Source organism: Lissotriton vulgaris, chromosome 10 (assembly GCF_964263255.1).
Source record: "Lissotriton vulgaris chromosome 10, aLisVul1.2, whole genome shotgun sequence".
Lineage (NCBI taxonomy): Eukaryota > Metazoa > Chordata > Amphibia > Caudata > Salamandridae > Lissotriton > Lissotriton vulgaris.
In genome coordinates this window covers 172768397-172796217 of record NC_141698.1, presented here as the reverse complement: position 1 = coordinate 172796217, position 27821 = coordinate 172768397, and the positions used below count along the sequence as shown (strand labels likewise).

Here is a 27821-nt window from a genome sequence, read left to right as displayed (position 1 = left end):
TTTGCACCCAAGTCAGTAAATAGAAACTATTTCAATCTGGATATCCATATGTGACCTTAAATTGGTATTAATCCACCTAAATTCATGTTCAATCTCACCAATTGGGACACGTTGTGACCCCCAACTCAAAAATGCCTCAGTTCCATACTGCTTGATGGCTTCTACACCTCCCTCACTGAATTGCCAAGATCCTGTGTTTCTCACAGGTTCATGTCTCCACTTCAAAGACTAGTTAAAGAATGTCCTCCATGTTGCTGTTTACCTGGTCACGGGACAGTGCACATGTAACACACATGACCCAAGTTTTTAAACAAGTTCACTGGCTCCCTCTCATTGCAAACATCACATTAACCAACGGTGCATAAACTACTAATCACTATGCTTAATCTACCAGGCGGTCCACACCAAGTAAACAGGCTATTTGGCTGAAAGACGTACCATTTCCAGGAACCTGGGGGTCCTGGCGATCTCCCAAGCACGCATCTTCCCTCATCATGCCTGCCTGTCACTTCCCACTTACCTGCACACCTCCTACACTTGGACTATATCCTGGTCTACCCTGTGTATACTTAGCAATTGCACTAGTGTTATTCTCCTCACTTGATATGTAAAGTGGGAGTGCACACCATCATTTTTTGTTAAACATCTGTCCATACAGCTGTGATCTGCCCACCTTGATACATATACCACTTGACTAATGAAAGTGCTCCAGAGGCGTCCAGGGCTGCGCCAGTTCCATACAAATTACTACAAGTAAAAAACAAATACATACAATAAAGACATAGATGGTCCAGGTGAGTAGCTGTACCATAGAGGATGTCTTGCCTAGAATGTTAGCAGTTCTCCCACCCCATTTGACAGTAAACTTCAGAAAAAATGACTTGAACACACTCCACTTTGTTTTCTTCAGCAATTTCCTTCATCATTAAAACTTGTTTTGTATAGTTTGTATGATCCCTTCAATAATCTTCTCATTTTAAGTCATGATTTGTTTTTCAATTTCAGATTGTCCTTAAGCACAGCTTCCGCCCTCCTATGATGCAACTCGCATCATGGACTATAGCTGCCCCTTTTAAAGAACAGCCCTATCATCGAGGTCCAAGTGATTCTATAGCTAACAACTATACACCAACTGCACGCAATCTGAAGCTAGGAGAACTACAAAAGAAGATGGCACCTGTTAGTCCCAGAAGCTCGGTGGGCTCGCCAAGGCAGAGAGCAAAGTCACGTATCCTTTCTTAATCAGAATAAGGCTGTTTTGCACCCAGTTGGTGTGATCATACATGGTTTTGCTATTTGAGATCAATTTTCTGCTATTGATGTTCGAACAATATACACCAGTCATCCTGTAGGTTACACAGCAATAGATATAGGGAGAACTTGAACTTACTGTGTGTCAATTGTCATTCAAGGAAGGTGGTTGTTTCCTGCATTAATGTTAGTCCTCCATCATCTATGCCACAATCAATTACACGGTCAAATAATACAAAGATAAACAATGGCTATCCCTGGTTCATCATGTGTAAACCACAGATAACCATAGTTTGTCCACAGACATAATCAAAGCCCAGTCAAGGCACTTTCGACTGACTGACATCACTACTGTTTTCAGCCCACATCATCTTCAGTATGTCTTGCTGGACCTGATGAATAGCATTGTCATAGGGGGGCCTGGATGGAAGCAGGCAGCACCATTTTAAATCATAATAGTCATAGGATTAACTTGCACAATCACTGCATGCTTCGTCCCCAACCCCATCGCTTAGTGTTGGTGGTACCATTTCTAGAGTTTTAATCTCTCCAGTTACATTCAGACATCCCCTTAACTAATCTTTACAGCTTTTAAAGATACTGCTTCTTCCCAAAAGAGACCTAAACTTTCACCAAGAAGTAAACCTGACAAGGCTAGGTAAGATTCTTATCTGCAAATAACATACCAATTATGACATTTTATAGGAACCATGTCCATACATTTTAAACACAGTTCTGGCTCTATAGACCATGCATGGAATTCTCCAACGCTGTACTAGCTATATCTTGCCATCATGTGCTATACGCACCAGTATACTGATCTGAAATATTTCTTTGCTCAAACTGTAACTGTAGCTTGTTAGTGTGTTGCTTTACAATGCAGTGTGTACGGTAGTTAGATGCATTAGATCTTGTGTGTGAGTGGCATGATGTGTGCATAGGCATGGGAATTCTACTTTATGACAATTAAAACATCCAGATAAAATCAATCTTCAAGCAAAAAGAAGAGTAATGGCAGTATGAACCACTTATAAATACTATATTATTTTCCTTGTGTTGTTTGTTGCTGTTGAGCTTCTGATAGGGAGGTTTATCTTTACCACTCTGAGTACAGTGCACAAAAAATACATGAAGAAAGATGAGTAAGGGGCTGATTTATAATGTGGCGGACGGAAGTTTGGGGATGAAGTAATTTACTCCGTGCCTTGACTGCGCCACCACCCACAAAATTATAAAATGATCACCAGGCTGGCACTAATTTCCTAAAGCATTGCCATACTGTTTCTTTTTTATTTCAAAAAGAAAACCCTGAAGCAGAATTTTCTTTTTGAAAATAAAAAAAGACAATTCTCCCCTCACCATGGGAGTCCTCTCACATGGCGAGGAGAGCATTTTGTAGTTTTCACTGCCCCTTACCACCGGGGTTTTCCTGGTGGTGATGGACAGTGAAAACTGACGTCTAGTACCGATAATCGAAATTAGATGGGCTGAACAAGAGGTTAACTTCTGACGGCCCTAACTCTATCGGGCCGTCTAAAGGGTATATTCGCAGCAGAGACAGAGTAGTCTCTGCTGTGATTAAATAAAACGTCTTCCCACATTTAAATTGGGTATGTGGGCCACAGTCTTGGTGCTATAATTTTTTGACTTCTTACCGATAGAATCTAGAAAAACCGCAACAGTGGCCCTAGTCCTCGCACGTCTGGACTACTGCAACGGTCTTCTAGCTGGCGCCAAGAAAGCTACACTTAAAAAACTCCAAAGTGTACTCCACTCTGCAGCCAGATTAGTTTTGAAGCTTCCCAGAAAATCTTCAATATCTGCGGCTTTAAAATCCTTACACTGGCTCCCACTTCACAAAAGAATCTTCTTTAAGATTCTTATTGTTGCTTTCAGGGCATTCAATAATTCCGGTCCGAAATATCTCATCAAGCGTTTCCCTCACTACATCCCTAGCAGGTCCTTGCGCTCCTCCAATGACAATCTACTCCTTCCAGCCAGGTTCAATCTGAAAACCAAAGGTGGCAAAACCCTAAATTACCTGGCCACCAAAGCTTGGAACCTCATGCCCAAATACCTGAGGTCCCAAACCCAAGAAAAACACTTCAGGAAATTACTAAAAACCTGGATCTTTAGCCTGCCCGATGACTACACCATGGCAGCCATCTAATTCTTCAACCTTCATGTAGAAAGTTGACATCCTACCAGGAATTCAGCGCCAAGATGCTCCTTCCGGAGCGAACGTTGCGCTCTATAAATACCCCTACAAAATTACAAATTACAAATAGATACTCTTTCGCAGCTCAGTGCTTAATTTGTAACAGAATGAGCGCCGGTGCCCAAAGCTCGCCTCTGAAACATGTGGGTGGTGCAATCAAATGTCAAAGCATTCTGTACTAAGACTGTGTAGTCTGAAATCAACCTCATGCCTCTTTAATCCACTACCAGACACCCCCTTCGGAATTTTCTCACTTTTGCAGATTCCTGCATTCTCACTTTGTGACAATTTTCCCGTCTTGCCCCTTTGTGTGATTTTCCCTTTCCTGCTCTCTGGAAATGTCTGATGAGGCAAAATAAGTACCTGTCCCAAAACATATCTCAAATTAAGTACTGCTTTTACGGTGGTGATGGAGTATCCATACTGCCAAGATATACATCAGGCCTTATGTCAATGGAAGCAATCTTCTTTTGGCAATCTATAAAAGTAGATATAAATTATAATCCCATGGCCACTTTGAGTTGTTTTTTTCATATTTCAATGTAATTTCAAAGGAACACAAGCAATTCATAGTATAAAATACAAAGTTTAAATTCATATTATTTAGTATCAGAAGGCAACAGTGAAATTATATTATTTAACGAATGTAACCTCTAAATCAACTAACTGCTTACCAGTGTCACTAACCTAAATGTACATTCAGATAATGTTAATAATTTTTATTACTTATAACTTGCTCTTTCTTATACATAGAAAGGAAGTCTATACAAATCTCATTTCAATAATCCATGACAAAATGACGTTCCGTGGGCTTGACCATAAAATGAATCTTAGATTTTCACATTCTGTAACAGACGGGCTCAAAATGAAACCTGTTGTATCTGCTTGAAATATGATTGGAGAAGAATTCTAGAAAGTGTTAGAGTGAAATCATATCTGAATATAGAAACAATGGTAGCTCAAAAGTAGCATGGATCATAGCCATTATAGCCAAGATATATATATATATATATATATATATATATATATATATATATATATATATATATATATATATATATATATATATATATATATATATATAACGTTTTAAGACTTGGTCTGGAAACACAAAGCATCTGCCATGAGATGAGATTGCACTAGCACTTTAGTTAAAAACATCGTATATGGCAGAGGGATAGTTCCAGATTCGCAGTACTTTACTCTAGCACTGATGTTGGCTATAGATTGATGGTCAGATTCGTGTGGTGTATACCTTCTCCATTACAGGTTGTGATCTAGGTCGGTTTCTATGTATATCGCACGCATTATGGGACAAGATCCCAAAGCTTTGATCATATTTAAATGTAGTAACAGTATTACGATTTATCGAATTGTGGTAGCATTAAAATGCTGATATGTATTTTTGCACAAAGCTCTTTATTGAACAGCGTTTTTTGCATACTAAGATCAATATGTCTTCTGATGATTTAACATTTTATATTTTGTATATTCTCTAGATATGTTTATTTTACTGCACTACGTATAAATTCCTACAATGATCAATTGAGTACAAAATGTTTAACCAGAGCACTACCATTATTCTGTAATTTTGATGCTAATGTCTATTTGTTTGGTTTTAATATGCGGAAAACATTGAGCCTTTTTTCTAAGGCCATTTGTGCACTTTATTCACTTTGTTCACTTTAAATAACGTCATAGAAAATGGACACATCATGTGACCAAGCTCCCACGAGGAGCGAAACGCATTATGGAGGGAACTTACCTGAGCTATCCTATGCCGAAATAAACTTCTGCACTGCTTTGCCGCATTCTTCTGTGTCGAGGTCATTGATTTGCCTGGGAGGTATTGAGAGCTCCGTGCCTGCGTGCTGTTGTTCCTTGAAGGGGGACGGGCAGGAACTGTTTCGAATATATATATATATATATATATATATTCACTGAAAAAACCATAGGTTTCACACCAGTTATAGTTAGCTGAACATTTTACTCACACAAAACCATTGAAATTCCCACTTTATAGTTAGTTGGACTCACTATAACTTGCGCGCCCGCAATCCACTGCTGATGATGTCACATATTACATCATTCATGACATGGTCCATGACATCACTGATGACATCATTGATGACATCTCACATGACATCACTGATGACATCTCAAATGACATCACTGATGAAATCACTGATGACATCATACAGTCTCTGTGTGTTTCTGTAAAGTTTAAATATGTTTTACATATTGAAGAATGAGTGGATGTATAAGTGTCTGGGTGAAGGATTTAGAAGGTGCGTGACTGACTGTATGAGTGAGTGATTAAATGTGTCTTACTGAATGCATGGGTTAGTGACTAAACTGTCTGCATGTGTGCATCATTATGTCTGTTGTTGTGTAAGCTGCTGCATGTGTTGATCAGTAGCTATATGAGTGGCTATATGGGTTATTGATTGGTTGCCTAAGTATGTGTATGTGAGGCTGAGTGTGTGTGTGAGTGCCTGGGAGGTGTGTGACTCTGAGCATAGATGTGTGAGCAGTTGATTCACTTGGTGTATGGGTTAAAGAGTGCATGTGGAAACAGCTGTATGGGCGGTTGACTATGTGCATGGGTGCGTTGGTGAGTGAATGGATGTCTCAGTGCTACATGTCCAAATAAGTACATATGTAAAACATAGTGCTTGGGAGAGTTGGCATATGTAAATGACTATACATGGGAGCCTGTGATTGCGTAAGTGGCTGTATGGATCAATGTGTACTTGTATCAGTGATTGTAAAAGAGAGTAAGTATGTGTTAGTATATGTTTGAATAAGTAAGGTTTAGTGTGTATAACTGCGTAGATGAGGAAATGGGAGTGTGATTGATTCTTTGCATAACTGACTAGGTGTGTAAGTAACTCCGTGAATGAGTGTCAATGTGTGAGTGTCTGTATAGATGTATGAGTGGATATGATAGTGTTCTATTGATGAGTGACTGTATGTATGAGTGATTGTATGGGTGAATGAGTGGATGTGTGTGTAGGCCTCGAAATCAGTGAGTGCGTATGTAGTTACTGGTATTGGTGTGTCAATAATTTCAAGAATGGTAGTTTGTATTTATCACTGGGTGTATCAAAGGTTAGATTAGAGTGCGAGGAGGTGCATCGTATTATCACATGGATGATGTCATCAGTGATGTCATCAGTGATGTCATTTGAGATGTCATCAGTAATGTCATCAGTGATGTCATTTGAGATGTCATCAGTGATGTCATCAGTGATGTCACTGACCATGCCATGAATGATGTAATATGTGACATCATCAGCAGTGGATTGCGGGCGCGCGAGTTATAGTGAGTCCAACTTACTATAACGTGGGAATTTCAATGGTTTTGTGTGAGTAAAATGTTCAGCTAACTATAACTGGTGTGAAACCTATGTTTTTTTCAGTGAATTTCAAAGGTTTTTTAAATGCTAATTCCTAACTATAATGAGTGTGAAACCTATGGTTTTTTCAGTGAATATCAAAGGTTTTTTAAATGCTAATTCCTAACTATAACGATTGTGAAACCTATGGTTTTTTTTCTGCGAATTTCTATGGTTTTTTAAAAGCTAATTCCTAACTATAACGTGTGTGAAACCTATGGTTTTTTCAGTGAATCTGCAACTTTTTTAAAAAGCTAATTCGTAACTTTAACGAGTTTGAAAATTACAATTTTTAAGTGAAATATTGTATTTTAATGATAGGTAATTATTATATCTATTCATTTTTTTATTTTTTTCTAATTATTTCCTAATTCTATATTTGCTAAAAACAATTTTTTACATGTTTTTCATATATATGTTTTTTTATTATTTGTGCACCGGTGCGCCGGTACGCGCAGCAAGAGCGCCCTATCGCGATCGAAAAAAAAAAAAATTGTATTAAAAGTAAATAATAATATATAAAAGTACTATTTATAATATTTAAGAACCGTATTTGAACTTTAAATGCATTCCGGAAAAACGAGCAAAACGTCACTGCTACGCACTGCGTAAGTGCCCCTGGAAACGCTCCAGGAAGCGCCCACGTACGTGCCGCGTAAGCGCTCCGGGGCGCGTAGCGTAAGTGCGTCAAGCCATGTGACCTTAAAATAACACTTTTCATTGGTTCAGAACATTTTTTTTCCAAATATTGAGAACCCCACCCATTTCTCTCACTTTTGCTTTGTACTTGGAGAGAGCAAGAGGTGCTCTGTGCATTATCTGCTTCTCAAAGTTTTCTGATCTACAGCAATGGCTGAAAGAGAGTCATCCAGCAGTGATTCTAATGGTTTTTTGCCTGAGGACCCTCCTCACCACAAAACAAAGGACCACTTCATTTGGAATTTTTTTTCCATCCCTGAAGGAAAAAAATAGGTTAATGCTGCTAAGGTAACCTGCAAGATATGTGGCACTACTTCATCCAGAGGCAATCCTAATAAGAAATATAGCTTTGGAAATGCCATTTTAATTTGGCATGTCCAGAGAATACACCCAAATAATTTTGTCAGGGAGAGTGTCAGAGACCTGGCACAGAATGCACGAAGAGATAGCGGCAGCACCTCCACTGGTGGAGCAACAGCTTCGGGAACACCACGTGGAAGAATGATCCCTAACGTGCAGCCGGTCTTTGCAGGCATAAAATTTCTATGCGTGGACTGTGATTAACTGCTCTGCTATGGGGAGCAGAGCGTTGAACTCATTGCTATGAAGAGACAGGAACACTGCTACCCTCCCCGTCCCTAATTTTTCATCTTTTTTTTGCTCATGTTGAGCAGTTTTGGAATCCCTGGTTTTGTTTTTCCCCATAAAAAAATACAAAAAAATATAAAATCGTTATAATAAAGTATAAAAAAAAAATAAAAAAAAAGAAGAAAAAAAAGGTTCTTTTCAGAACTACCTCCATTTCTCAAAAAAGAGCTGTATTCTTTACATATTTTACAATTCTGTTTTCCCCGTGATGCGCTCAGGGTGCGCGTACTGGAGGGCGCACCTGGGAACGCACCCAGCGCTAACCCCGCGGAAATTAAAAAAAAGAAAAGTGTTTTTGCCCTTCAGGGTCCTTCTAGGCCCTCCTCAGAAAACCTAGGGGGTCAGGGGGTGTCTACTCTGCCCCCCTTTAATTATATCCCCCTTTCTTTTTTCACCTTTTGTGTCTCGATTCTACCGAGACACAAGATGGCGGACTCTCCGGACTGTTTAGAATGTTGACAGACACCCGATAGCCAATCAGCTTTCCACTCGCGCACTCCCGTAGCGCGCCGGGTGCGCTCCCCGGTACGCTTACCTGTAAGCGCTCGAAGCGCGCATATAGATATATATGTGTTTTTGAAGTTAATTTACAAAAAAACCACTGGAGCAATTTTCAGCAAATATAACAAAGGTACATCTGCGTACCAGTCCCTACAATTTTGCCAAGTTTGGCGTAATTCCATTCAGCGGTTCGGGCTCTAGACTTGTCAGACCGTCCTATGGAAATTAACATGGGGAAAACACGTTTTGGGACCACCCTTTTTTCTCAGCCCCCACTTCACAAATCCCCCCGAAACTTCCAGGGAAGGAGCGGAGCGGAGCTGGCCAAAATTTTGGAAAATTACACGCAAATTCCTCAACCGGCGCCAGAGTTATTCCCAATAGAATGTTGCGGATTTCCTATGGTAGCCAATCCTAACTATAACTACCTACTGGCGACCGGTAAAATATATATATATATATATATATATATATATATATATATATATATATATATATATATATATATATATATATATATATATATATATATATATATATATATATATATATATATATATATATATATACATATTAAAAAGGTGGACAGTGAATGACGATGAGATCGAAGGCATCTGAGGAAGGCTATGACGCTGAAATGCATTATGCCGATTATTGCACTGCTAATAAAGGAGGAATCTTTACTGACCTGCGTTGGCTTATGTCCCCCCAGAGAAATTAAGCAGGCAGATATTACATAGGAAGGTGTAAATATAACAAAGATGAATGTGAAACCCTGCCATTATATTTCATCCTGGGTAACCTTGGCTAGTTACTTTAGTACTATGTATATTGGGCACACACGAACAGTTGTTCATTGGGGCTTTTTTTCTAAATTCTATTTCGTTTTGAGTGTGCAGAAAGAATCAAAAATAGAAATAGTGACAACATGATGGTTTGAGTAAATGAGCTGTTTTCCAACAGTGCATATTAATATCATGTGATCAATGAGGCCAATGTACACACTACATGTATTAAAGCAAGGCTAATGTGTACCAAGCCAAACATTTCCCTACACAGAAAGAGGATTAAGAGTTGTCAGAAAGTCTTCACTGCAAGCTTTTTAAGACTCACTATAACAAATGTACTAATGGACAAAGGCCTGTGCCTCCTGCAGGCTCCAGTCTTTGCTGCATGTTACATAAAGACACAAATGCCAGATGTATGTTCATTTTTTTTTTCTTTTTTTTTTTATTGAGTTGGATTAGAATAGTGCTACATAATACAAAAAGAAATATATACATTCATACATATGATAAGATATCAAATGGATAAGATGGCAGGTACAAAAATACAAAAGAGTTTAAAAAACCACAATTCTACAGTATATAATACAAATCTCCATCTAAAAAATAATTTGCAAACAGATAAAAATTCAATCAATTCATCCTCTTGTTTCCCTCCATTTACTAAGGGGTGCCCAGATTTTTTCACTGAATAATTTCTTCTTCTGTCCCTTAAATTTATATAGACATTCTTCAATATTATGAATTCCTAGCAATCTTGTCAGCCAAACCTGGAATAAGGGAGCAACTGAGTCTTTCCATGCTGCCGCTATTAGAATTCTTAACACTGCAACACAAAGAAAGACAAGGGCTTCCGCTTCATGTGTGATTTTCAGATTTTCATCCCTGCCAATTAACACAGTCGTTGGGGATAGAGAAATTTGACCCTCTAGCAGCCCCGATAAAAATTTCTCCATTTCAGTTAAAACAGGTTTCAAGTTTGGGCAAGAATAAAACATATGAGTTAGATCTGCCTGGCTTTGATCGCATCTCGGGCATTTATCTGTATCCCTTTTCCCCCATTGGAACAGCTTGGATGGGGTGTAATATAAATTAAATATCGTTTTATAATGTTGTGTTTTTAAGTTAGTTGCTCTTAATATCTTCTTGTTCAGTGCTAAAGCATAGTCTACGTCAACATTTGGATCCCCAATTCTAAGAGCCCACGCGTTTTCTACTTGCACCATGTCATCTTCCAAACTCTGCAACAGGAGACCGTAGCCTAATTTGATCTTGCGACCACCATTCCTTATATATTGAACAATTGGGTGCATCTCTTGAATGGAAACCCTGGGTCTTATGGATTTCACTGTTTGTTCTAATTGATTATACAACATCCAGTGATTTGCTGAGATATCATATTTTTGTTGCAAAGTCTCGAACCCCACCAACTCCTCATTACTCATTACATCTCCCAGATATCGGATACCCAGTATTTTCCAAAGAGCGCTGTTTCTATTCTGTCCAAGATGTTTAAAAGGGTTTGAATCCCAGAGATCTAGACTACCATTAATCTTCGGAATCTTAAGAAATTTCAGCAGTTGTTTCCATACTCCCCATACATCTAGCATCAATTTGCTTTTACTTTTCTTATAAAATTGTGCATTTATTTCCCGTATCAAGATCCCCTTGGCTTTTTCACCAATTACTAATTCGTAAATTGTGGGAATTCCTGATAAGCCAGACTGACCTACCGGGATGTTACAGCATAATAACTGTTTCATATGCAACGCTAAGCAGACCCAATGGTATAGTCTGAGATTGGGGGCTGTTAATCCTCCCCTCTCTAAAGGTAGTGACATTTTGGCTAACGATCTTCTTACTTTACCATATTGCCAGATAAACTGTGAGAAGACTGATTCCATTCTTTTTATCAGAGGTTCCTCAATTAATAAGGGAATAGCACGAAATAAATACAGCAGTTTCGGGAACATTGTCATTTTAAGAACATTGACTCGCCCAATCAAAGATAAATGTAAAACATCAATTCTCTTCAATTCTTTCTCTATCGCAGCCAATACTGGTAAATAATTTTCCTGGATTATCTTTCCCACATCTGCATTAATTTTAACTCCTAAGTAAATAGCAGCATCAACATATCTTTGATCTCTTTTCTGGATATTCTTTGTACCAATTATTATAGTTTTTTCCGTATTAAGTTTATACCCTGAATATGCCCCGAACTGATAAGCCAGATTATTTAATTCCTGTATTGCTATTTCCGGATTGTTAGTAACAATTGCCAAGTCATCCGCGTATGCTAGTATCTTAGTAGTATGACCATGCGAAATAACAGGGGATATTCTATCTGAGACCAGGATTTTCCTAATCAAAGGATCTATATATAGCGCAAATAATATAGGTGAGCAGGGACAACCCTGGCGAGTGCCTCTTTTGATTGTTACCTCCTCTGATTGAAGCCCCATAGCTGTGATTCTGGCGACTGGATCCGCGTACATGGCTTTAATGCCTTTCCTACAGTTTACACCAAAACCTCTTTTCTCCAACACATCCCACATAAAATCCCATACAACACGGTCAAACGCCTTCTCGGCATCTAATAAAATCATAGCCATATCACTCCCTGTCATATTTGCGGCATCAAATAATGAGATAGCCCTTGCAGTGTGTTTGGTAGTACCCCGACCGGGGACAAACCCATGTTGCCAGGGCGATACCAATTTACCTATAATCCCTCCTAATCTGTTAGCCCAAACTTTTGAATATAATTTCGCATCTGTATTGATTAGGGAGATCGGTCTATATGAGCCCGGGTTTTCCTCCGGTTTTCCCTTTTTGTGGAATACCACAATGTTAGTTTGCTTCCAACTATCCGGAATAACACCTGAACATATGACACCATTAAAGAGATCTTCCAGTATTGGCAGAATTTCCTCCCTCAGAGCCCTATATACCTCGATCGGGATCCCATCTGGTCCTGCCGCTTTACCTAATGCTGATTCACTCAAAGCATTTTCTATCTCCTCCTTTGTTATACCCAATTCCAACCGATCCTTATCTTCCTCCTCCACCCTGGGTGTTATAAACGATTGGTCTTGTATAGGAAATCCAGCCACTGGATCCTGATCATATAGTTTTTGGTAAAATTCCTGAAATACCTGCAGTATAGAATTCGGGTCATTATATTCTCTCCCATTGTAACTTAGCTTACTAATGTTATTTCTATTCATATCTTGCCTTATACGCAGTGCTAATGCTCTGCCTGCCTGCTCCCCGGTCTCATAACGCCTCGCTCTTTGCGTTTGGTATGCGCAGATCTCCTTCTGAGTAATTATTTTTAAAAGGTCACCCTTGGTCCTGGCCATATTTCTGGTAGTCTCACTACTATCTTTGCCAGTTATTATTTCTTCAATATGATGTCTCTCTATTTCAGCCAGGGTTGCTATCAAGTTATCTATCTTGCTCTTATCTTCCTTCCTGATTCTTGATGCGCAACTGATCGTCTCCCCTCTTAGTGCCGCTTTATACGATTCCCAGACACCATTTCTGGATGCACTGTATCTATTAAAATCAAAAAATTCTCTTGACCACATTTTCATGTGATTTAAAAATCTTTCGTCATTTAATAATTTCCTGTCAAAAGTCCATCTAGAGGTTTTCCTTGATACACTGGGAACTTTATAAGTAAGTACCAGAGGATTATGATCAGAAATTATTCTTGGTAATTTCTGAATGTTTACTTTCCCGATCTCTCCCATTGAAATGAAAAAGTAGTCTAGCTTAGAGTATTTTTGTACTGGATGGGAAAAATATGTATAACCACTATCCCCTGGCATCTTGTCTCCCCAGACGTCTACCAGGCCGTAAGACTGTATCATGGAACTTATTGCTACTTTGACCTTTCGTTTCCGGCCTGTATATAAGCTCCCCTGGCACCAATCTGCAGAAATATTCATATCCCCACATACGATCAACGGAGCATCCCAATTAGCCAATTCCTCTTCCAGCTTATCAAACACCAAGGAATCGTCCTCATTTGGGCCATATATTACACATAATGTAAACCCAATATTCATTTCCACCAGCAGCCATCTACCTGAACCATCTGTTTTAATACGTTTCGCTCCACCAAGATGGTTTTTAGCTAACACAGCCACTCCTCTTATCATTGATGACTGGGTGGAACAACCAATCAGGGTAAACCCATACATTTCCAAAATCTTCCTTTTATTCCAGGGAATATGGGTTTCCTGAACGCATACTATATCAAGGTTGTTTATTCTAATTAAATGGGTCAGTCTCTGCCTCTTCCTCCAATCATTTAAACCCCCTGTATTGATACTACAGATTCTAATGTCTGACATGATTTAGATATTTGCCTTTCCTACCTTGAATCTTATCCAGATACCTGAAATTAACTTGCAGCCTATTCCTTTCCAACTCTTGTTTTTCGCATTTTTTTTCCCCCCCCACCCCCGCCCCAACCCTCTCCTCCCACTGCACTTCTTCCCTCCCCCTATCAAGCTCCAGAATAGAGCTCGCCCTCAACCCTCCCACTTGATTTGAGGCGCTCAGACCACTGGTCTGTGTGCCAGATGTATGTTCAGTTCCTTGTGACAATCTGATCTTAATGAAACTGGATCCTAGATTTCAAGGCTACTCCAGCAAGCCACCACACTCAGAGGTACAGGTGGCCTTTAGCTTGGATTGAAATCGGTAGCCTCCTCTCTCAGTTAATGAAAATTGGGTCGAGGGTTTGATCAAAAGAGATACTGTAGGAACCTTCTCGCTGATGGAATTAAGGAGTCTCAGGGAGCTATATCTTGTCAGGTCAAAGGACATGAACTCGCTCACTTCACCAAAAGGAAACATAAAGCATAAGATCCCTCCAGCATCTGGTACAACATGGATACTGGAGTAGGTAGTTTTCAAGACAGAAAGTTCCTAAACTTGGAGAACACTGGTAAGTTTGTACATCAGCCAAGCAGAATCAAAGAACCTGGTAGGCACAGGCGGGGGTGCTCATATCACGCTACACAACTGTATGAGAGGAAGAAACAAGGCTCGAATGGGGCAAAACAACAAAGGTGAAATGAAGAGAAAGAACTGTGCTTAAAATATGATTGTGGAATCATAAAACTAAGCGGTTGCATAGCAACTGCCCGCAATTACTACCTCTTCTTAAATTCACCTGCTTTCCCTCAAGGCATTGCACTGATTGGTTTTTGTGTTAGTCTGACCTGGAAGGCTCACTTAATCCCTCTGTGCCCCAGCTGCCAATGGCCAGGCCTCCAGACTCTCCATTTGTGTTTCTTCCTGAGTTTTCTGTTCCTTATCTTTCAAGAATTCCTGGGGAATGTGACGTTATCTGGTCTCCTACTACCTCTGTTCAAAACAGTCTGCTCCTGCCTACATGAGAGTGAGGACTGGATCACACATCTAGCCACTCCTGATAAACGCAGAAGCCTCCTTTGAGAACTTTGGACTTCTGTATTTGTACAAATGCTTAGATTGTGTATGTGCACGGTGCACATTTGTTCTCACAAAGCATGTTATATAAATTAAGTTAAATGGAATTGATTGGGTTGAGGAGTGCTTATGCTCAAAGTGATTTGGTTCATTGAAGTCACTTGGCAGCTTTTATTATCCAGCTTCCTACTAACCCCATGCCATTTTATTCCAGAGCCTCCTCTTCACAGCTCTGCAAAATTGAACCATCAAAAGAAGATGTGGGGCAAAGCACAGTAAAAGAAGACTCAGCTTACCCACCGAGTAGACCAATGTCCCCTGAAGAACAGATGCACATTATGCTTCGACATGACGAGGAAATAAATCAGAAAGAAAAACCACCTTCAGAAAGAGATATAGAAGTATGGACAGATTCAGCTTTTATATATTATCTTTGAACTATGTATTCATCTAAATATACAAGGGCAGTATGTGCAAATGTTCCTTTGGCAAGTCAGGCTAAATAAATAGTGTGGTAAGATGAGTCTTTGTTTCATGCAACATTTCACTCTTCACAGTTTCCTGTTAAATGTTGCTTAACAAATTTGATGTCATTTATTACTTTCTTCTGTCACTCGATTAAGCAACATATCAGAAGCACAGACAGAATTCTCGATCCTATCCCCTATAAGTCAGCAGCAGAGCATATAGTGTTCTATTTCCTCCCAACTTAATAATAATATTGAATAGCTTCTGTGTGTTAAGCTCCAGTGTGGCTTTTGTGCCTAGAAAAATATGACTTTGTAAGGTATTTATAACACAGAAGGTATAGAGGTATGTCTTATATCAATTGTCATACTAGGACTGTTAGAAATGGGCTTTCTGGTTGGCTAGGGTGTGCACCTAAGCTAGGCAGAACCCACCACTCTGGTCAGTATAAGGGCATTACACACCCAAGACAACCTCTGCTCACAGCCTTGGTAGCTTGGCAGAGCAGTCAGGTGTATCCCAGAGGCAATCTGTAACACAGACCAGTGACACAATAGGCACACAACAAAAGAGACTTCACACAAGGTTATATAAAAATATCCTTTGTATTATACATAAAACACATTAGACAACAATCACATACATCACTTTGCCTTGTAGGCAATTGTCATAGCAATACGTAGATAATGAACCACTTTGCCAATCAGGCATTTGTCATAACATCACATGTACTGCACTAAAGTAAACATTTAAAAACTGCACATGTCATTAACCATCATAAGCACATTAGTCATATGGTTATACCCCTTCCCACAGGAAGTGATCATATAGGGGGCGTAGTGATCATAGGGGTCAGTTGCTCATTGACTACTACCCTACACTCCCCTAATGCCCCTCAATCTAGTATTTAGGGGAGTCACTGGCACCAGAAAATCATATCCTGCTGACCTGAAAGAAGAAGACAGATGTGAAGAGTCGAAAGAAGCAAGAACGGAAGAACCAACAACTGCCGTCTTGTGTGCTGGCTTTGACAGTTGCGTCAAAAGATGACTTGTCCTACAGCTGCTGTGTCTCCAAAGCCTAGGTGTACTGCCAGCACTTGACCCATGAGCAAGGAACTCCAGTGGAAAAGTGGAGCTGCTCCCCTGCTCCTTGCAGGTACCAAGAAAGAACTGTGAGGCAAGACTGCAAAAACCAGACACCAGAAAGCCTCACTGCACCTGAATCGCCTAGCCTGAGCTGAAGTGAGCCAATGGTGCCAACATGGTCCCCAGAACCCCCAGACTCAAAGCCCAACTTGGATTTCCCCAGTGTGTACTTCTCTATGCCACCTGCAGCATCTGTTTGCAGACCCCCTCTAACGAGACTGCTCCCAGTGACAAAAACCTAACACCTAAGTACACCTCTGCACGTGTCACCCCTGGCCCGTGGAGAAGAGGACCAAAGGTAGCCTCACGTCTCCGAGCATTGTGAGGCCTGAACACCCCTGATGGTTCAGTCCATCTGCCCTCCCAGTCCAAACCTGAAGCCACTTTTCACGCAGACCAATCCCCATAGCCTAATATTGGGCATCTGACGCTGTATTGCACCAATGTACCCGGCCGCCCTAGTGCCATTGGAGGTGACCTGCTGGTGCAGCCTTGGACCTTGCCCCATGCCCCATACTCACCTTAAGTCCAAGAGATTGGTCTCATAAGTTGCTATGCTATATCTGTATGTGGTACTTGTTTTTCCTCCGATAGGATAACATTGCAGCTACTGAAAATTGTACTGTCGACTTTTTAAAACCAAAAGTATTTCTCTTGCAAAACATACTTACCTGATATTATTGATTCTGGTGCCTAAATATATATAAAGATATGTGTTATTTTTATAAATTGGTGTGGATCTCCTTATTGAGCCGTGTGTATCTTTTATTGACTGTGTGTGTATTGCAGATGTCTAACACTCCTCTCTGATAAGCCTAAAGCTGCTTGACCACACTACCTCCTAGGAGAGCACCTTGAGATTGCTAGAGCAAGCCCCTGTCCACTAGTAAGGGATTACCTGGACTCTTTGCACGATATACCTCCTTTTGGTATATCATATAAAGAACTAGCTTCCTAAACCTATTATCCCTTTCCGTTGTTGCCACTGTACTGATCTGTTAGATATATAATGTACTCCCTAGATGTTTATACATTGTTGCTTTTGCTGTACATCATGCACCAAGCAAATGTCTGTAGCTGAAAAAATTATTATATGAAAAGTAGATCATAAAATAGTTGTCTACTTTCAGATACTTAAAGAACATTTTGTGTGGTAAAAGAAATTCTTCTGTCAATATTTAGAATAATTTCTTTTTTTTTTTAAAGTATGTTTATTATTGCAAGAAAGAGCAGGTTGCATTTACATATCGAAAAATATCAAAGTATACTTTAGTAAACCATTCAATTGATTCCAGAAAAATTAAAGAATAAAAAAACATAGATAAAGGCCAGAGGAGATACAATTACATTTTAACGAAGCAAATGAAGACTTTAACACGAAATACAAAATCACCAATACGTTTGGCCTCATTTTCAAATAGAAGTTATGCAGTTAAGTTTTCAAAATTCCAAAAACTGTTTCCAAATCTTTTCCTTTTTTTTGCACGCTTTTGGGCCTCTGTGTTTTGCTAGCGTGAGTTCCATTATTCTTATTTCGTTTACCAGACTATACCATTCTGATATATTTGGCGGTTCTTTAGAAATCCATGATCTTGCTATCACTAACCTAGCAAACGCAAATGTTATAGTTATAAGATCTTTATACAAGCAATTAACGTCTTGAATGTCCAAAAGCACCAAATGTGCTGAGAGCAACGGGGTATTAATTTGTTTACTTTTTAAAACATTGATTATACCTTCCCAGTATGTAAGTAGCTTTGGGCAAGAAAACAGCATATGTTCTATTCCAGCTGCTGTCAAATCACATTTCGAACATTTTGTTTTCTCAGTTACTAAATTGCCCTGTGTCCAACTGAAAATTCTTTGCGGAGTGTAGTATAGTTGTGTAATTGTTCTATATGATTGTAATCTTAAATTAGAGGAGTGTACTATAGAATTTATATGGGATAATGAGGTTGCAATCTGCACCGAATTAATGTTCATGCCAAGTCTGTCCGACCATTTAGACGCAATTTAAGTACTATCATCATATTTGCCACGTGACAAATGTTCATAACCCAAACTGATAAGTGATTTTGTTCTTTCAGAGTATAAACATTCTAAAGTATCTGATTGTGTTACTTCCATTATTTTCATTTTGCGTATCAAGTAATCTCTTATCTGTATATATTTAAAATACATATCATTTGTTAGGCCAAATATGATTGTTAGTATGTCAAAATCCAGAAAGCCATTTGGGCCATATAAATCCCCCAAAGTACTGATACCCCTTCGAATCCAAAGATTTCCTGTCCCATCTGAAAATATATCTGGAAGTCCTGGGTTGCCCCATAGTCTAAGTTCAGCATTAAAGAAGGAACTTTTATCTATAATCATAATTTGACCCCAAATCTTTTTAATATGTTTAGCCGTCTTAAATTTAACACGTTTGAAATAGTTAGGATCATGTAAGCGAAATAAGAATTGATTACAATCTGGTCCCAGCATGTATTGATGATAAAATAGTGAATTCTCATTTTTCATCAAGCTTCTTATGCGCCGAAAAAAGGTTGCAAGAAAGTATAGATTGAAATCCGGAAAAGAAAGACCCCCCTTTTCAATTGGTAATTTCAGAAGTTTCATTGACCTACGTGCTTTTTTATATCCCCATAGGAAGCTACTACAAATACCTTCTAATTTAAAAAAAAGAGTTTATTAGGTTGTAGAGGTATGGCCCTAAATAAGTATAATACTTTAGGTAGTATCTTCATTTTTACAAGGTTGATTCGCCCTACTAGGCTGAGCGGGATCTTATGCCATTTTTTAAAAAGTTAAAGCAGTTTCCTTTAATAAAAAATCATAATTCATATTTATTATCTTCTCCATATTGGCTGCTATCTTAATTCCTAAATATGTCGCACTTTGACATATGCCAGGTATTGGTTCATCTGGGTTATAATTAGTAATGACTTGTGTCTTGCTCACTTTCAATTTATAACCTGACACCTTGCCAAATTGTGTAGCTTCTTCAATTATTTCGGGTATAGCCCTAACTAAGTCTGTTGTGTATACCGCGATGTCATCTGCAAATGCCGTTATCTTTAAGCTTTTCTCGCCATAATACGTTGGGATAATATTCGCCTGTTCAGTTAATGCATTTAAGAAAGGCTCTAAAGATAAAGCAAAAAGCAAGGGGGACAGAGGGCATCCTTGCCTTGTTCCCCTTCCTATCCGGAAGTTAGCAGAGTCCTTCCCCCCGTAGCTAATCTTGGCCAGCGGGTTATCATAAAGTGAACAGACCCAGTCAAGATATTGTCCACTAATGCCCATTTTCTTTAGTACTTCCCACAGATATTCCCACCCCACTCGGTCAAATGCTTTCTCCGCATCCAAAATGACCATTCCGAGTGGGGTGAGAGTAGTTGCGGCAACATCAAAGGCTGTAATTGCAGTGTTTACATGGGCCGTGGTATCTCTGCCTAACACAAAGCCGTGTTGTTGTAAGTTAACCAGGTCTGGCATGATGGAAGCGAGACGGTTAGTCAAAATCTTAGAGAATATTTTTACATCTGAGTTAAGCAAAGATATTGGCCGATAAGAGCCACATTCTTTCGGGGGTTTACCTTTTTTTAGGAAAAAAAATATTTTGGCTATTTTCCATGATGTTGGAGCTTTCCCAGAGTTGGTTATAGAATTGATGACTTCTTCTAACAAAGGTAGAAGTTCCTGAGCACATATTTTATAAAGTTCCAGCGGTAGACAATCCTCTCCAACTGCTTTTCCCAAAGGTAGAGAAGAAATTGCTAAATTTATTTCAGTTAATGTTATTTTTGAGCTTAGTTGTTGCGAAATTGCTGTACCTAAGTCTCTTTGTGATAGTAGATATTTATTGAGATATTGCAGTATTGTAGCTTTAGAGGGAATATTGTCTGGAGTGTACAGATTTTGATAATAACTAACAAACTGGTTTAGAATCTGTTTGGTTGTTCATACTCACGTTGATCTAAACCTATAATTGTCTTAATCTTAGTTCTAGCTTTCTTATCGGCTGTCTTATATGCCAACACTTTACCGATTCTGTCTCCGCCTTCATATTGAGCCATTTTATGTTTATGAATTTTCACGCTATATCTCTCTCTAAGGGTCTTTTTAATAGACGATTGTAGTTCCGCCAACTTAATTCTTAGCTCATCAATACTTGTTTTTGCTTGTATAGTAGCTTCGGCGAACTGTTGTTCTACTTGTAGTATATTAGAGGTAGTTGTTTTAATAGTTCGACGACTATCTGCATTTGTCCTCAATATATATTGCTGAGCAAATCCCCTAATGCTACATTTACAAGTGTCCCATACAATATTTATATTAGCGAAATTAATATTTAGCGCTATAAAATCTTTATTATGTGCTTTCAATAGTGTAACAAAGCCAGAATCTACAAATAAGTATCTTGGGAATGTGAAATTTCGTATATCCCTCTTTTGGTCTCTAATTTCAATTACAAGTAGCATCAGATTGTGGACAGATGTGACTCTTGGGCATAATTCCATGTTGCAATAGTCTGCAATTTGCTCAGATGCCCAAATCATGTCTATTCTGGAGCAAGATCTATGAGGCGCTGAGTAATAAGTGTAACCTGCTATTAGAGGGTATTTAGAGCGCCATACATCTTTCAAATTATGTAACCTTCCCAGTTCAAGTATTGCAGATCTGACCTTGCGCATCCTATTCGAGGTGCCCTGTCCAGTGGAATCTATTTTGTAATCAATAACACAATTGAAATCGCCCATTAACAAAATTTCCCCCTCCCATTCTAATAACTCTATGCTTAATTGCTCATACAATTTAGGATCGTCGATATTGGGCCCATATACCACACAAAAAACAATTTTTTTATTTTCAAAATGTATCTGAGCTATCGCCCACCTTCCCCGTGTATCTGAAGCTGTCTTAAGAATTTCGGTCAAAATTCGTTTTTGTTTTAGAATGGCTACCCCCCGAATAGAAGCACCCAAAGTAGAACATACCACCAACTCATAACCCATTTGGGATAGTAGTTTTCTTTCTTGATAGCTAATATGAGTTTCTGAAAGAAACGCAAAATGGGGTTCATACATTTCAATCCCTTCTTGTACCAATTTTCTCTTTAGTTTACTATTAAGACCGGCCACATTCCACTTTAGTAATCTTAATTTAAACATTTTTATATCTTTTAGTCTTTTCAATAGTATTGAGTCTCCTCTGTTTATAGTCCCTATTGTGCAAATAATTTTTATTTAGAATAATTTCTATTGACCCATTACTCAAAAGTTTGTAAATACTACATAAGCCAGTCAGTTAAGAGATCTTTATTTGGCAAAGCATCATAAAAGAATGAAAACAATTCATTATACAAAATATTATAAATTACTTAAAACATATGTCAAATCTGAATTACTGTCCGTAAGACAGTTGTTTCTTGGGTATATATAAACATGTAAAATTCTGTTAAAATAATAATTCATATATTTTCTTAGTGCCCATAGCTTTCTTTATCAAATTTAAAACTGCACAACAAATCTCTTTTGACAATAGTTTTTGTAAGAACTCTAGTGCGGCTCATCTGCAACAACTCCATTGGCTTCCTGTCATCAGGAGGATTGAGTTTAAGTCACTGATGTTGACTTTCAGAGCCACCAGAGAGCTGAGTCCTGGCTATATAAGGCAGAGACTGCAACTATATCTGTGGGCCCTGAGATCAAACCACCTGCGACTCTTGCGGATTCTATGCTTTCTTAAAGCCAGGCAAGGAGGCAGATCCTTATGTCAGTCCACCTTCGCCTGGTGGAATTGGAACAGTTCTTCAGGAAAGTGTTAATAACCTGGCTTTTCAGTCAGTCATAGGAACCTGCTCAACCCCCTCCTAGTCCTCTACGAGCGCTGGGACACCTCACCCGAGGTAGTCGTGCGCTCTAGAAACTACATTTATTATTATTTATTATTGTAGGAACTTAAAATAGAATCTCATATTAAATAATGTTCAAGTAAATTAAATTATTTAAAATGTAAATAATATCGCATCTAGAGCTACTGTTAGCACTCTTTTACTTAAAAGTCTGAACTCCAAGCCCCGTTAGTATTAGAAGCTGTCCCTTCAGTTAAGCCACTCTCTGTAACAGGGGTTGAATCTAAGCTGGATAATATATCATGTCAATTTTCTGTTTTTCTGCCAAAAAATGCTTCTCCCCTGCGAAGGAAGTTGTGCAAGTATTGTTTCAGATTACTTGTTGAAAAATCAATAAAAATATCTATGACAAAAAATATACATAATTTTAATTTAATGTTAAAAAAATCTGAAATAAAAAGTATTTTCTATTTTATTTTAACATATTTTAATAACCTCGTTTATATTAAAGGATTAATGTAACATAAAATGGTATTACCATATATTTAAAACACTTTTAATTAATTCTATACCTCACTTTGAGTGATTATTAATACATACAAAAATATACGTTTTTTAACTTTAGGTTGGAATTTCTGTTAATTTAAACTTCTGAAAAATAATTGTAATTTAATTTAATATATTCAAAATAATTACATGTACTTTGAATTATTAATACTGTCGCATTTGATTCTTCTACATATAAAACAAATATATAAAACTAATTAAAAATAATATTTAACATATTATTGTCAAAGTGAATTTCTGCTTTGGTGTGGAGTGGGTGTATGGGCAGTGATGGACTTCTACAGATCACATGGGGCGAGGATGCAGAGAGTAGGAGAGCCTCAGTCAAAAAGGAAAACATGTTGCCCTGTGAACTGCTGCCTCCCCGGCACAATGGGCTCCCAGTGCTTGCTATCCCCCTGCTGGTGACAGCGTGAAGCATCTGCCTCATCTTTCCAAAAGTCATGCCAGCCAAGCACATAGGAACATGAACTAATAACTATTCATAATCTCTGCCCCTAAGCACTATGTAATTCATGTCAATCAAGGCCCAAAGCCAGTTGTACCCTCAAGGCCAGTCTATATTTGGAAGTGGTTTGTGCTGAAGGAATGCTTTTCTAGTCAGACTTCATGCTTACCTCGATTGGTGTGTTTTAGTAATAGAATCTAATTGTCATTTATTGCTTTGAGTTTAATTATTTCCAAATGATTCTTCCTTGCAGAGATATGTTTACTACATCTACCGTGGAATCCAGCAAGAAATGTTGGAGCCTCAGGAGAGCGAACAGATTAACCGAATTTTACAGAATGTTCCAAATATTTACTTGAGCAACCCTAACTTGGAGAAAGTGTTTCTGAGTCTGACTCAGGAAATTAACAATGACTACAATGTCAGTCTCAGGAAAAGCATTGGTAAGGGGCATAGATATGTGTTCTGCATGTGCTGGAATCTTAACAAACTCTATTTACAACAAGGATTCCCAAAGGGAATAAGACTGGTCTTGGCAAGTTGGTACAATGGGTATTTATAATTTTTTTTACCGCAAGCACATGCCTAAAAAATAAATAGAAAACAAATGCACCTAAGCGTGGCCACCATTTGCTTGCAGTAAAACATTTAAATTGAAAAAATGTACAATTTTGACTGTGTTACTATGGATGTTTTTTAAGTAACAAGCCTTTTGGTTGGTCATTCATTTTATTATTATTATTTATGTAGGAGACATGAGTATATCACCACCTAACCCAGAACTCAAATCGCACACAGATACAATGTTACAATGACACTTACACACTTTATAACAGTAACTTTAAAAAGAAATACAGAAACAAATCGGCATCTAACTGGGCACCAAAAGTGTATGCAAAATAAATAGCTAGTATTTAAAATAAAAATACAGAAATAGAAGATGTTTTGAACTAGATCCGCCACTGAAGAAAAAACACCTACTTTTCAGGTTGCTGTGAACAACGGGCACAAGCTTTGTGCAGTCACTAAAAGTGAAGGGAGACAATGGATAAAGTGGGATGACCCATTCCCATGCTGTATGCTTTTGTAGACGGAAGCGAAGTGTGAATGACAATTTAACTAACCAATGAATGAAGTCCACTAGCCAATACCCATATATTACTAAATGACCTAGTCAAAGAAGCAGAATTCATATACATAGACTTAAACTTCAATGCCTGTTGTTTGTTTAGTTTTTTTCCAATTAAATGTGCATTGCCAAGCAGAGAGTTCTAACTTACAACGCAAAGTCTCACCTGGTGACATCACCCTTTGAGTCAAAAAGGGTTAAGCCAGTACGGGCAATCATTTAAATATGCAACAGAACCTTTTCTTGGTTTCTATCTTTGGTTTTATATGCTGAAAGTTTATTTTTCTAATGTGAAATCCGAATTTGAGAAGTAGGTGAGAAGAAAGTAAACCAAAATATGAATTTAATACGTATATGATTACTGTCTTTATAAAGAAAATGCTTTATATAGTTACAAAATGCCTGCATTACTTACTGGTTTCCTTAATTACACACGTTTTTACTTTTGTATTACACTACTTACTCATGAGGTCTAGTCAGAACTGAGACAGGGGATTCCTTCACCCAATCCATAAAATGTTCTATTGTGTTCCTTCCACCTAGAGGAGCCTCATCTTTGAGGACCTACAAGGTAGTGTGACATGTCTCTTAGTCTGACAAGTCAAACCCTTCCTCTATTGTAAGAACTATGACAAGGAAAACTAAAGTTTTGGTGTAATGAAAGTATATGATCCTTAACCCTTCATCCCAATTTCTTGCTATGCTCATATGCATGGCACTATTCCTAACTCAACCAACGTGTGAGCGTAGAAGGTAAGCAAACCAGAAGAAAAGGGCCCTTGAGAACTGCTTGAGATGTAAGATGAAGCTACTTGAAAGAATGCTAGGCCAGTTTCACAGCTGATCCTATGCATCAAAATCGAATAGAGAATACCCGAAGACTATTCATCAGGACCATTTCCTCACAGGACACAGAAAAGGAAAGACACCAATCAAAACGATACCCTTTACAGAAAGCACATTATGACACCCCAGGAACTAGACCACTAGCAATTGTGTTATACATCCCTTGGAGTGCAGAATCTGTGCACGCCCTAAGCAGTCCCAATCCCAGGTTAGTACTACAGGTGATATCAACAAGGAAGGACAAGTAATTAAGGTATACTTTACACAAGTACTGCTGCCTGAAGGGACATTGACAGCTTGGTTTACATTAAGAGAGACTTTCCAAGATAGTCCACAAGGGGTGTCATCCAACCCCATTATGTATATCCAAAATCCTGTTGAGTTAGGAGATACCAGAAACATACAGAAATAAAAATGTCATGTAGTATCGACTGATCTCATGGAAGATCTATTCTTAACTTTCAGTGAAGATTAACTGCGGCACATCATTTTCTTTGAGTGACAGAATTTAAAGTGTCTGGTAGACACAGGACTAAATAATCTTGAATGGCAATTGATTGTGATTAGGTGATACTATGAGCAAATGGCTGATGCCGACATGGGATCTCTAGTCTTCTCCTCATTCGAACTTAACACGCAAGATATTACAGAAAGAAAAATCACAGTCTAATCCACACCGTGGATATGAGTCCGTGTTTGATGTCCCTAGGGATTTATTTTTATTTTTTTAAATAGCAATTTATTGACTAACAACATGCCCTTTTTAAAAATTAACCTGTACAGCATTAGCACGCGTCTCCAGGTCCACAGCATATTCGTTACAGCTAACGTTCACTCATGTTACAGCATTCCCACCAACATAAAGCTTGTCACCATGTTCCTCCCCTCATCCTCCTCCCCATCTAAGCATCCCTCTCCGTATAGGCTACCAGCTGGCTGGCAGGACCCACCAATCCCAAATCAATCCCACGACCTGCCTCACACTTTGGAATGCTTCTGTGGGCATCCCCAGGCTTTATATACCTATATTTCTGCTCTAGGCTTGGGACTCTTACTGAATATCATTGATGAGACTCATCAATGACTAAACAGGTCTAGGATTCTTTCTGATCCTGTGCAGAGGGGAGATGGCTTAGCAGTTGGGGTTGGGCTATCCCTACTGGAGCTCTACCCATGCAGAATTTCCAACATGTGGTCATGGCACAGAGAAACTAAACAATTATTAGTTGGAATACGGGCAAGAATAATCATCAATGTTTGATATTATTTCTTAACATTCCAACAGTCTCTAAGTTTGGGTTCTCGCAACACCATTATAATTGTTCCACCTCTGAGCCAGCTGGTCAGCCCTTTGTCCTAGAAGACAGTGTGTATTTAACATATTAAGTCAGAGACATCTCCATTAGAAAGCCCCAACTAGGGGAGGGAAAAAAGACTTCCGCAATGAGAAACTGCAATGCGGAGGTGCCGCCACAAGTGCAGGCCCCCTGCCACAGCTGCAGGTGCCTCTGCCAAGAGTGCAGAGGAAATTTGTAAATCGGGCCCTATGTGTGGTCTTAAATATGACTCTGTCACCATAAGCCCAGAATTTATCCCAAACCGAGGAAGTGAGTGAGTAATTTTTCTGCATTTGGCAGTCTAGTATTCTCATTCCCCTCAGTTTCTACTGACCTGTTTTCCATTGTTTCCAGTACCCATGTGGACGAAGCTAATGCTTGGCCTGAATCCAGATTTTTTTTTAACCAACTTTATTGGGTTTTATAGAACCACAGTATAGTTTATAAACTATTGTGCTAGTCATTTGCACATATCGAAGCTTTACGACCCCACCATAATCACTGTACATATATTGTATTACACCGGGTCTATCAGGAGTTATTGGTTCAGTAAATTATCATGTACAATATAAAAAACAATAAGCCATGACAGTTGCAGTCTTATTTAAAGGGACCCAAAGGCGAGGCAATGGTCCCTCCCACTCCAAGCCCAACCACCCAACATTCCCACCCCTATTTCCCCAAACATATCTGTTTCGGGGAAGCACAATCCCGCACTCCATTGCCCCTGGACAGTATATCTCCTGTCTCCAGGGAGGTCTAGCGCAGGGAAGGAGGGGAGAAAGGTGGCACCCCATGTGCTGCACCCTTTATCAGCTGGGTAAGCATCTCACTCCCATGCAGGAGCTCCTCCTGGGGTTCTCGGAGTTCTTCCAACAGGCTTTCCCAGTCTGCTGCTATGGGGGTCTTGTGCTGCCCTCAAGCTTCTTCTCGACTCACCACTACCAATTTGGCTCTGCCCCACTTAAGTGTTGCTGTGCGCCAGTGTCCCAACCCGGGAAGCGTGGTGGTCTTCCAGTGCATGTTAAGCAACCTACAAACCATCAACA

At 39.0% G+C, this 27821-nt stretch overlaps 1 protein-coding gene across 1 annotated transcript in view; it reads left to right on the top strand.

The window, feature by feature from the left end:
• DNAH3 (dynein axonemal heavy chain 3) overlaps window positions 1–27821 on the top strand; it is a 614138-nt gene that overhangs the window by 109822 nt on the left and 476495 nt on the right. Inside the window, exons 3-6 of the mRNA XM_086940811.1 lie at window positions 1006–1228; window positions 1840–1909; window positions 15184–15370; window positions 23714–23903. Coding sequence (XP_086796937.1) covers window positions 1006–1228; window positions 1840–1909; window positions 15184–15370; window positions 23714–23903 — 670 coding nt within the window. The remainder of the gene's footprint in view (window positions 1–1005; window positions 1229–1839; window positions 1910–15183; window positions 15371–23713; window positions 23904–27821) is intronic.